Below are 12,237 nucleotides of genomic sequence, written 5' to 3' on the forward strand. Positions count from 1 at the left end.
CCTGCATGAGGTTTTTGGAATGCAATAAATAGCTGTTTAGTTTTTCTGATGTTCTTTGTTTTGTCAATGTAGTACATTAATGCTCTTTTGACATCTAATGTATGTAGTGCCCTCTCAGCTACGGAATCTGGCTGTGGGAAGAATACTGGTAGTTCTACTGTTTGATTTTGGTGGAATGGTGAAATAACCTTCGGTAAAAATTTAGGATTAGTCCTTAGGACTACCTTATTTTTGTGTCGTTGGATAAAAGGTTCTTGTATTGTAAACGCCTGAATTTCACTTACTCTTCTTAGAGATGTGATGGCGATGAGAAATGCAACTTTCCAGGTTAGGAATTGTATTTCGCAAGAATGCATAGGTTCAAAGGGTGGACCCATGAGTCTTGTTAAGACGATGTTGAGGTTCCATGAAGGAACGGGTGGTGTCCTTGGTGGTATAATTCTTATGAGGCCTTCCATAAACGCTTTAATGACAGGTATCCTAAATAGTGAAGTTGAATGGGTAATCTGCAGGTATGCAGATATTGCTGCGAGGTGTATTTTAATGGAAGAGAAGGCCAGGTTCGATTTTTGTAAGTGTAGTAAGTAGCCCACTACATCCTTTGGAGATGCGTGTAATGGTTCAATTTGGATCTGATGGCAGTAGCAAACAAACCTTTTCCATTTGCTTGCATAGCAGTGTCTAGTGGATGGTCTTCTAGCTTGCTTTATGACTTCCATACATTCTTGTGTGAGGTTTAAGTGTCCGAATTCTAGGATTTCAGGAGCCAGATTGCTAGATTCAGCGATGCTGGGTTTGGATGCCTGATCTGTTGTTTGTGTTGTGTTAACAGATCTGGCCTGTTGGGCAACTTGACGTGGGGTACTACTGATAGGTCTAGCAGTGTTGTGTACCAAGGTTGCCTTGCCCATGTTGGTGCTATCAGTATGACTTTGAGTTTGTTTTGGCTCAATTTGTTTACTAGATATGGAAGGAGAGGGAGGGGGGGAAAAGCGTACGCAAATATCCCTGACCAGTTCATCCATAGGGCATTGCCTTGAGACTGCCTGTGTGGGTATCTGGATGCGAAGTTTTGGCATTTTGCGTTCTCCTTTGTTGCAAATAAGTCTATTTGAGGTGTTCCCCAAAGTTTGAAGTAAGTGTTTAAAATTTGGGGGTGAATTTCCCATTCGTGGACCTGTTGGTGATCTCGAGAGAGATTGTCTGCAAGTTGATTCTGGATCCCTGGAATAAACTGTGCTATTAGGCGAACGTGGTTGTGAATTGCCCAGCGCCATATCTTTTGTGCTAGAAGGCTCAGCTGCGGTGAGTGTGTCCCCCCCTGTTTGTTTAGATAATACATTGTTGTCATGTTGTCTGTTTTGACAAGAATGTACTTGTGAGTTATGATTGGTTGGAATACTTTTAGTGCTTGAAAAACTGCTAGCAGTTCCAGGTGATTTATGTGCAGTTTTGTTTGATATACGTCCCATTGTCCTTGTATGCTGTGTTGATCGAGGTGTGCTCCCCACCCCGTCATGGAAGCATCTGTCGTTACGACGTATTGTGGCACTGGGTCTTGGAAAGGCTGCCCTTTGTTTAAATTTATACTGTTCCACCATAGAAGCGAGAGGTATGTTTGGCGGTCTATCAACACCAGATCTAGAAGGTGACCCTGTGCTTGTGACCATTGCGATGCTAGGCACTGTTGTAAGGGCCTCATGTGCAGTCTTCCGTTCGGGACATTGGCTATGCATGAGGACATCATGCCTAGGAGTTGTAATATCATTTTTGCTTGTATTCTCTGTGTTGGGTACATGCGTTGTATGATCTTGTTGAAATTTTGAATTCTCTGTGGACTTGGAGTGGCTAATCCTTTTGTTGTGTCTATTATGGCTCCTAGGTATTGTTGTACTTTGCACGGCAGAATGTGTGATTTTGCATAGTTGATGGTGAAACCGAGTTCGTAGAGGTTTTGTATGACCTGATTTGTGTGGTGTGAGCACCTTGTCAGTGAGTTGGTCTTGATTAGCCAGTCGTCTAGATACGGGAATACGTGTATTTGCTGCCTTCTGATGTGTGCAGCCACTACTGCTAGACATTTTGTAAAGACTCTTGGCGCGGTTGTTAAACCAAACGGCAATACTTTGAATTGGTAATGTATTCCTTTGAATACAAACCTGAGGTATTTCCTGTGCGACTGATGTATTGGTATGTGGAAATACGCGTCTTTGAGATCTAAGGTTGTCATGTAGTCCTGTTGCTTTAGCAATGGTAACACCTCTTGTAGCGTGACCATGTGAAAGTGTTCTGATGTCTAGGATTGGTCTCAGTGTTTTGTCCTTTTTTGGTATTAGGAAGTACAGTGAATAAACTCCTGTGTTTATTTGTGTTTCTGGTACTAGTTCTATTGCGTTCTTTTTGCAATAATGCTTGAACTTCTGTTTCCAGAAGGTCTGAATGTTGTTTTGATAAATTCTGTGCTTTTGGTGGTATGTTTGGAGGGATTTGTAGAAATTCTATGCAATAACCATGTTGGATAATTGCTAAGACCCAAGTGTCTGTAGTTATTTCCTCCCATGCTTGGTAATACTGACCTATTCTTCCCCCCACTGGCGTTGTGTGGAGGGGATGAGTGACATGTGAGTCACTGCTTGGTTGTAGGGGTTTTGGGGCTTTGAAATTTTCCCCTATTTCTAGGGAATTGTCCTCTGTATTGGCCCCGAAAGCCTCCCCTCTGGTACTGTCCCTGGTAGCTGGACGGTGTTGTCTGTGAGGTGCTGGCTTGTGTGGCCTGACCCCGAAACCCCCCTCTAAAGGTTGTCTTGCGGAAGGTGCTGTAAGTGCCTCTGCTCTGCGGGGAGTAGAGTGCGCCCATGGCTTTAGCAGTGTCAGTGTCCTTTTTCAGTTTCTCAATTGCCGTGTCCACCTCTGGTAGGAACAGTTGTTTTTCATTGAATGGCATATTGAGCACTGCCTGCTGTATCTCTGGTTTAAAACCAGACGTTCGTAGCCATGTGTGCCTTCTTATAGTCACAGATGTGTTAATTGTTCTCGCAGCTGTGACCGCTGCGTCCATAGAGGAGCGTATCTGATTATTAGATATGTTCTGTCCTTCCTTAACCACCTGCTTCGCCCTCTTTTGCAGTTCCTTGGGTAGATGCTCAATGAGGTGTTGCATCTCGTCCCAATGGGCTCTGTCATAGCGCGCAAGTAGTGCTTGGGAGTTAGCGATGCGCCACTGGTTTGCAGCCTGTACTGCGACTCTCTTTCCGGCTGCATCGAACTTGCGGCTCTCTTTATCTGGGGGTGGTGCATCCCCAGATGTGTGGGAGTTGGCTCTCTTGCGAGCTGCTCCTACTACGACTGAATCTGGTGGCAGCTGTGTGGTGATGAAAACAGGGTCTGTGGGAGGCGCTTTATATTTCTTTTCCACCCTTGGTGTTATTGCCCTACTCTTGACCGGCTCCTTGAAGATTTCCTTTGCGTGCCGAAGCATTCCTGGGAGCATAGGCAAGCTTTGGTAGGAGCTGTGGGTGGAGGAGAGGGTGTTGAATAAGAAGTCATCCTCGACTGGTTCTGAGTGAAGGTTTACGTTGTGGAACACTGCCGCTCTAGCCACCACTTGTGAATAAGCCGTGCTGTCTTCTGGTGGTGAGGGCTTTGTGGGATACGCCTCTGGACTGTTGTCCGACACTGGGGCGTCGTATAAGTCCCAAGCGTCTTGGTCCTGGTCACCTTGGCTCGCGGTGGTGTGAGCCGGGGAATGTGATGGAGTTTGTGGTGGTGAAACGTTAGTTACAGGTGGAGGAGAGGGTGGCGGAGTTACCTTTTTCACCATTTTTGTTTGTGGTGCTTGGTCTGTTTGAAACTCCAGTCTCCTTTTTCTCCTAATTGGGGGAAGGGTGCTTATTTTCCCTGTTCCTTCCTGTATGAAAATACGTTTCTGCGTATGGTCCACTTCGGTGGATTGCAACTCTTCCTCAAATCTATGCTTTCGCATCTGGGAGGACAGTGATTGCTCCTCTGAATAGGAACCGGTAACTGGGTCGGTTGCGACTCGTTTTGGCACCGAGGTGACTTTTTTCTTTTTTGGAGTCGAAACCTCTCGGCGTCGATCTTCCTCGGTGCCACTGTCTCGGCGTCGAGCCGTTTCGGCACCGCTATCTCGGCGTCGATCCTTTTCAGCAGCACTGTCTCGGTCCCGAGCAGGCTGCGTGCCGGTGTCTCGACCGGAGTCGGACGATCTGTTTCGGCCTTTTTCGGTGCCGACGGTCGGTCACCGAATTTATGGGTCGAGCCATGGCCTGGTGGCAGTGGCGTCCCCTGGGCCTTGTCACTTTTCTTGTGTGTTGCCTTCGACGTCTTACTCACAGTTCTTTGATCGTCGAATTCCTCGGAGTCCGATTCGTGGCTCGAGAAGGCTTCTTCCTCCTCTTGTTCCTCGAACTCTCGGTGTGCTGTCGGCGTGGACGCCATCTGAAGTCTTCTGGCTCGACTGTCACGGAGTGTCTTTCGGGACCGAAACGCACGACAGGCCTCGCAAGTCTCTTCACTGTGCTCAGGCGACAGGCACAGGTTACAGACCAAATGTTGGTCTGAATACGGGTATTTGTTGTGGCATTTGGGACAGAAACGAAATGGGGTCCGTTCCATCTGCGTTGTCTGGCACGCGGTCGGGCCGACCAGGCCCCGACGGGGGATCGAAAGCTACCCCGAAGGGCACCGGAGCTCTTCAAACTTCGATGCGGTGTCGATTCTATCTAAGCCGATCCCAAACGCAACAATACCGACGTAATCTTCCGATAGTTAGCTAACTTTCCGTTCCAAAACTCGGAGCGACAGGAACACGCCCGAACCCGATGGCGGAAAGAAAACAATCGAAGATGGAGTCGACGCCCATGCGCAATGGAGACAAAAGGAGGAGTCACTCGGTCCCGTGACTCGAAAGACTTCTTCGAAGAAAAACAACTTGTAACACTCCGACCCAACACCAGATGGCGGACTATGCACAACATGTGTATCTACAGCGACAGATGCCATCGAACACGTATTTTCTTTCTGTATTTGTAAATACTTTATTAATTTAATGTATTCATTTTGGGATTATTTAATTTTGTCACACAGTTGCATGCTCTTTGAGTAGGCCTCGTTGACCCCCAGGGGTCCTTGGACCACAGGTTAAGAACCATTGCACTCAGTCATTGATCGTTATAAAACGTCCTTGTTTGCAGAGTGTTAGACTTTTCATCCTTGGCGTGTTCTCCCTCAACTTTTTGCCTCGGTTCCCCAGGTTGTTGATGTGTGCTGGACTCTGATTTTGCTGTTTTTGTTACTCTGGGCACTTTACCACTGCTAACCAGTGCTAAAGTGCAAGTGTTCCTTAGCAAAATGTGTATGTAATTGGCTTATCCATGATTGGCATATTTGATTTACTAGTAAGTCCCTAGTAAAGTGCACTGGAGGTGCCAGGGCCTGTAAATCAAATGCTACTAGTTGGGCTGCAGCACTGGTTGTGCCACCCACATAAGTAGCTCTGTAATCATGTCTCAGACCTGCCACTGCAGTGTCTGGGTGTGCAGTTTTAACTGTAAATTCGACTTGGCAAGTGTATCCACTTGCCAGGCCTAAACCTTCCCTTTTCTTACATATAAGGCAGACCCTAGGTAGCCCCAAGGGCAGGGTGCAGTGTATAGATAAGGTAGGACATATAGTAATGTGTTTTATATGTCCTGACCGTGAAATATTGCTAAATTCGTTTTTCACTGTTAACATGGGGGCTACCTTTAAATCTGATTAAAGTGTAGATTCCCTTTGGGAGCGGATGGACATGTGGAGTATGGGGTCTCTGAGCTCACAATTTAAAAATACTTTTTACTAAAAGTGATTTTAACATTGTGTGTTTGAAAATGCCACTTTTGGAAAGTGAGCATTTTCTTGCTTATACCATTTCTGTGACTCTGCCTGTTTGTGGATTCCCTATCTGGGGCAGTTTGTAAGTTGGGCTGGTTGCACCTCACACTAGACAGTGACACAAAGGGAGCTGGGGTGTAGCCTGCATATCCTGATGAGCCATCTGTGCTAGGAGGGAGGAGAGGAGTGGTCACTCACACCTGAAAGGGCTATGCCTGCCCTCACACAATGCAGTCGCCAACCCCCTGGTGAGTGTCTGAGGCCTGGCCAAGGCAGGATTTCACATTCACAAGAGACTTTGCTTTGAAGTAGGCCTACTTCAAAGGAGAAATTGGGTATAAGAAGGGCACCCAAAACCACAGACTTTGGAACACTTCTGGAAACAAGAGGAACCTCTGCCTGGAGAAGAGCTGAGGAAGAAGAGCCGCCCTGCCGGTGACTGTGCTTTGTGGAGCTATCCTGCAGTTGCTGCTTCTGCCAGAGTAAGAGGGCAAAGACTGGACTTTGTGTACCTTACATCTTGAGAAAAAATCTCCAAGGGCTTGATCTAGAGCTTGCCTCCTGTTGTTTGACGTCTCAGGGACAGCAAAGACTTCTCTCTGCCAGCACCTGGAGTCTCTGAAAAGACTCCTGCTCTGACAAGTGGTGCCCTATCCAGTCCCTGGGCCCTTGAAAGGAAAGCTGGTGGAAATTCAAGGAAATCGACTTCAGACTACTTCGGACCGACGGCGCTGATGAATCCGGTGACGCCGCCTGCACCCGACTCTGTGATCTTCGCTGGAACACGACGACCTTTGCAGGCTCGACATCGCTGCAGCCCCGGCGAAGTCCGTGACTCCGTGGAAGTCGCCGCACCATGTCGTGACCGACACCGCTCGAAGTGCGCGGATTAAACGTTTCGCACAGACGCCGCGATCCCCGACTCGCGCATCAGCTAATTTTCATTTCTTCACCAAGGTACTGTACCTGGGGGGTCTACGCGACCCAGTGTCTGGCCCCACTGGTGTCAGATTGTTGGGAACGGCTCCGTTACAACGCTGTGTTAACACCTCATCAAAGCATTGTGTGTTTCTAAGTGCTATTTTTGAGTCTAATCTTGACAAATTCATAACTTGACTTGTGTATGTCGGATTTTTGTCATTTTGGTCTTGTTTTGTTTAGATAAATATTTCCTATTTTTCTAAACTGGTGTTGTGTCATTTTGTAGTTTTTTCATTGAGTTACTGTGTGTGTTGGTACAAATACTTTACAGCTAGCACTCTGAAGTTAAGCCTACTGCTCTGCCAAGCTACCAAGGGGGTAAGCAGGGATTAGCGAAGGGTGATTCTCTTTTACCCTGACTAGAGTGTGTGTCCTTGCTTGAACAGGGGGTAACCTGACTGTCAACCAAAGACCCCATTTCTAACACAGAGCAAGCCTGACCATTCATAGCAGTATTTTTGAGGATTGCATATTACCCCCAAAATTATAACTTTTAAAAATAGGACCAAACGTTTTACAGCTTGATTACATGCATTTTATGAGCAGTTCAAATAATATAGGAATGCAGTTTCGCAAAGCCTACTATCCTTAAAAACATCAACCTTCAAACTTCCACTTCCTTTTATTTTACTACATTGTCCTTTTTGTTGTGTAACATGACTGATGCCATTTTGAAACCAGATATATCTCCTATGTTAGATAAATTGTACATGCTCAGAGAGCACAGCCTTCTCACACCCATCTATGTTATATGTATTCTACACATAATGCCAACAAATGCCAAAGTTGCAAGTGTCCCTCTAGATATCATTCATACCTATCCCACTCCAAATGTGTGCATGCTGTCAACACTTGTAGACAAACACATCTCTTTATACAGATAAATATCCACACAACATTTCAATCTCTAGCTTCAAACCTCACCTATGAATGGTGGTTTATGCTGCTCCTCTGTTGCTCTGGCTTCAGTGGTTTGGTGGGGATAAGGAAACAGAAGCACACAGCCCTAGACTAGGCCTGCTCAAGTGCTCAGTAAACAGTGACTAGTGCTTCGGATTTCCAATTCAGTACGCAGAATCCTTTGCCTTTAACCTCAAACCGAACGAGGATACATGAACTATCTGAGAAAATCAGTTAAACTAAGCAAAAAGTTCTACTTGATGGAAAATATGAACAAAACTAAAAATAGTTACCTTTACTTCAATCCAAAAATGCCAGCTAGGTGCCTGCAATCCACGGGAGTAAAACACAAAATAGTCTCCTCCTGCGCCTTCAACAGGAATTCCATCTCCCAGAGACCATGTAGTCAGGGAAGATCCATTGTGTGGGCGGAGATATACAGTCATATGACTAGGACCTAAAATAAAACACATCAACGAGGGAGTTCATTAAATCTGTACATCACAGTGGCAAGGTAAAAACTCAGGTGGCCAAATAAGGGGACGCTCTGAACAATCTGATCAATGTGGTTTTCTGAAGGAAAAAAGATTCTTCTCCCCTGTAAGGAAGCTTTCAGCAGTGAAAATGATGCAGCTCAAGTTAATTTGTGGACTGAAGCCGTCAGAGGTTTTCCATAACTAATATATCACTATTTCATTTTAAGTGGTGATATGAGCAGTTACTACCAATCGAAGGAGGGAATAAAAATCTAATGTCTATTTATTTGCACAAATAAAATAAATATTGTAATCAATATGAAACTATTGTGGGGTTTCAGTTCATCTAAACGAATCTAAGATATTTTCTATACATAATAATAATAATAAGGGTGCTTCAGTGACTAACAAGGGGGACCCAAGCCACACAGACTGCACCACCACTACAACGAGGGAACGCTAAGCCCCATAGCTCATTATGCCTGGAGACGCCAACAAACGATGGCACTAGAAAATGCTGCTGGAAATCCCACTGCGCAGGAAGCACACAGACCACACCTGGTCCCAGGGCGGGCCAGTCCTGCGCCAGGAAGAATCAGGGTACGGCCACCCCCCTTGGCTCTGTGGCTGGGGCTTGCCTGGTGCCTCTGGAAAGCTCATTTTATTACATCCAAGTAGGTTCTCAATCTCAGCCCCTGTCCATACCTTTCTATTGGATTTTCTGTTGGGGTGTGACCAAGCTCTTGTGGCCTCAAGTGAGGGGCAAGTGTGGAGCCTCGTGACTTTCGTTGCTGGACTAGCATTTAATCCCCTTCATTTGCTTCTGCTGGGACTTTTTATGACTAATATTTGCTTCTCTGCAGGCTGCAACTTATTTGCCTGTACTTCAGCCCGCTTCCCTGCTGCAATCATTGAAGGGAGCTGCAAGCCCTTGCATTCAACAACTAGGCCGGGAGACGGGGTTGGACTCTATTAGCGCCACAAGTGTTTGCCCACTGCGGTGTGGACACAGTTGTTCCAGCAAGAAGCTTTATTGGTGAATTATCCTGACCCCAATGGGGAAGAGAGCAGCAGACAACGCCCCACAGCGCTGCCTTCCCGAGAACTCCCCTGCAACATTCCACATACCCTCAATAAATACAGATTCCAGGTGACATCAAAATTGGAATCAACAGGACACATCTTTATCCCTAACAAAATGCCCAAACTAATAGAGTTATAGACCAAAGAACTGACTACAATACGTGGTGGGGGAAAAAAACATGCACTACATAAATTAATGCAGCCTAATATAAACTGACACAGATGCAGAATAATAACAAAGGGCAGACAGTGCATTACATACATGCATACTCTGAATTTAGAAGGTTTGTGAATTATTCTGCCAAGCCTCCCACTCTTAGCACTTCCAGTGACTTGACCTTATCTTACGAGCTTTTCATTTGTTAGATTTGAATTAAACTCTCTGGGCACATTAAACGTAACTTCATCCCTATCATTACAACACTGGGTGTCTTCATTTCCTTCGTAAAACCAATCCTTATCGTTGTGCACTGTTGCGTCTTGTATCAAATGTTTAGTAGTTGTTTCTATTCCACCCTTGCCTTTGTAAAGAGATACTCTGCTTAAATGCCAGAATTTGCCATCCTCAAACAAAACAGAATTACATATCGTAAAACCTGCCTTCACTTTTTTTTGTATATTCCTGGGGTTTTGTTTATTCTCAATAAATATCCAACTTTCACAGCAGTCAATTTACAACTGTATTTTTGATCATAATATTTTTTGTACTTCTCTTTTGCAACTGAAGTCTTTCCCTCAGGAGTTCGAAGGGACTGAATCCTGTTGCGATACATGGCGTAACTCTATATGCCCAGACTGTTTTCCATATTTCTTTCTCCCAACCTTTCCCAACACATTTAGCCAACTGAATACTGTTTTCCACTACACTATTAAAATGCTCTACAGCACCATTTCCAGGAGGGCGGTAAAGTTATGTTTTGTTGTGAACAATGGGATTTCTGTGCAAATACTTTTCAAAAACCTCACCCACAAATTGTGGCCCATTGTCTGTGAAAATACATTTTGTTATTCTTTACTTTAATAATATGCGATCTAGGAAACTCACTACGCTGTTGGTATCAGCCTTGTAGACTACTCCGATCTCTGGCCACTTGGCGAAGTGATAATAGCATACCAGTGTAAACCTTTCTATGGTGTGGCTTGATATTGGCCCCACTATATCCAACCCCACCAGCTCCCAGGGCATGTCTGGTGTTTTAAAAGGAACTGGGTGTGGCTTATGTGTAATCAAAGTTTTTTTCAGAATCATTGAACAGTTTACATTCCCTTACTTTACTTTCCACATCAATTCCCGGCCACCGATAACACTCTTACTCTACTTATGGTTTTAGCAATACCCAAATGTCTCTCATGACAAATCTTCAACACTCGATCTCTTAGGGAGATCGGCGGAATCATTATCCCACTGCACAACACATCGCCATCCTCTACTGACAGCTCATTACTCAATCCCCAGAACGCACGAGTGTCATCATCCATCTTGTTTTTGTTGGGCCACCCACACCTTACCCATTCACATATCTTTTGTAAAGCCCAATCTTTTTCTATGGCTTCTTTCCACTCTTCTTTCGTCACACCACCCACTTCTTCACAGATGTGCGCCACACAGCAGCCTTCAAACGTCTCCATTATCTATTTCACCATCACAAGATTGTTCTGTTGATGGTATACAATTGAGAAAATCAGATTTGTTGTTTTTAATGCCAGGAATATATTTGACAGTATAACTGTAATCCAATAGTTTTATAGGCAATTGTGCGAGGAGAAGCACTGTACAGACCTTTGCAGGTTGGTACTTTCGTAAGTGACTTACTACGTAACACTACTGGTGACCCCCAGATGAAGGGTCTGAAATGGTGTAGGCCCCACACACAAGCTAAAACTTCTCGTCCTAGCTCAGAGTATTTCTGTTCTGATAAAGATAAAGAGTGTGAAGTGAATGCAATTATATACTCCCTCCTCTGTGAATCAACCAGAGGGAGTACTGCTCCAAGACCCTTGTTGCTTGCGTCAGTAATAACTACATTTCATAAACATGGGTCAAAACCTTGTAGAGGAGGGGCACCAGCTATGTCACTCTTAATCGACAGCCGCAGTAGGGGCGTCTTGTATTGACCTCATTAAGGAAGCCTTAGGCACGATTCCTCTACTGCTGATGTCATGTCCTAAATATGATACATCAGTCCTGGCCAACGTACACTCACTGCCAACCTCTTTTGTTTCAACCTCTCCAACATTGCTAACAAGTTGGCAGCATGTTCTTCCTTTTTCTTCCCATTATCAAAATGTTGTCATAAAAGAGCAACACATTTTTCCAAGTCCTTAAATATTAAGTACATAAGGCGTTGAAACGCTGAGCAGTGGAAGCCAACCCAAAGTGAACCCTGATGAACTGAAAGCATCTGAACAGCGTAATAAAAGGTGTGAGCCTACAACTGCTTTCACGAAGTGGAACTTGATGGTAGGCTGATCTTTGATCTAAAGTGGTAAACCACTTTATTCCCTTAGTTTTTGACAACATTTTGTGAATTTTAGGCAGGGGAAACTGGTCCACTAAAATGTTTGTTTAGATCTCTCAGATCCACACAAAGGTTTAACCTCCCATTAGCCCATTGAACAAATAGTGCCACCCAGACAGAAGACTCTATGATTCCTGCTTTAAGCAATCTGTCCAGTTCAGATTTCACTTAATCTCTAATGTTTAAGGGAATCTGTCTAACCTTATGTACACATTGTATCGTTTCATCCTTTAGAATTACTTTATGCTGAAATCCTTTTAAGCACTCTACTTTATCTGAAAATACTTCAGGGCTAAGATAACACCAGACTGTCTTTGACCTGCTTCTTCAGTTCACTTCTGGTTAGAACGGGTTCAGAACTGTTCGGATCTAGTACTATCCTGAGT

General features: G+C 44.8%; 1 protein-coding gene across 1 annotated transcript in view; it reads right to left on the reverse strand.

The window, feature by feature from the left end:
- ERMP1 (endoplasmic reticulum metallopeptidase 1) overlaps positions 1 to 12,237 on the reverse strand; it is a 438,183-nt gene that overhangs the window by 32,127 nt on the left and 393,819 nt on the right. The window contains exon 14 of the mRNA XM_069240202.1: positions 8,067 to 8,230. Coding sequence (XP_069096303.1) covers positions 8,067 to 8,230 — 164 coding nt within the window. The remainder of the gene's footprint in view (positions 1 to 8,066; positions 8,231 to 12,237) is intronic.

Source organism: Pleurodeles waltl, chromosome 1_2, assembly GCF_031143425.1.
Source record: "Pleurodeles waltl isolate 20211129_DDA chromosome 1_2, aPleWal1.hap1.20221129, whole genome shotgun sequence".
In the NCBI taxonomy this organism is placed as follows: domain Eukaryota; kingdom Metazoa; phylum Chordata; class Amphibia; order Caudata; family Salamandridae; genus Pleurodeles; species Pleurodeles waltl.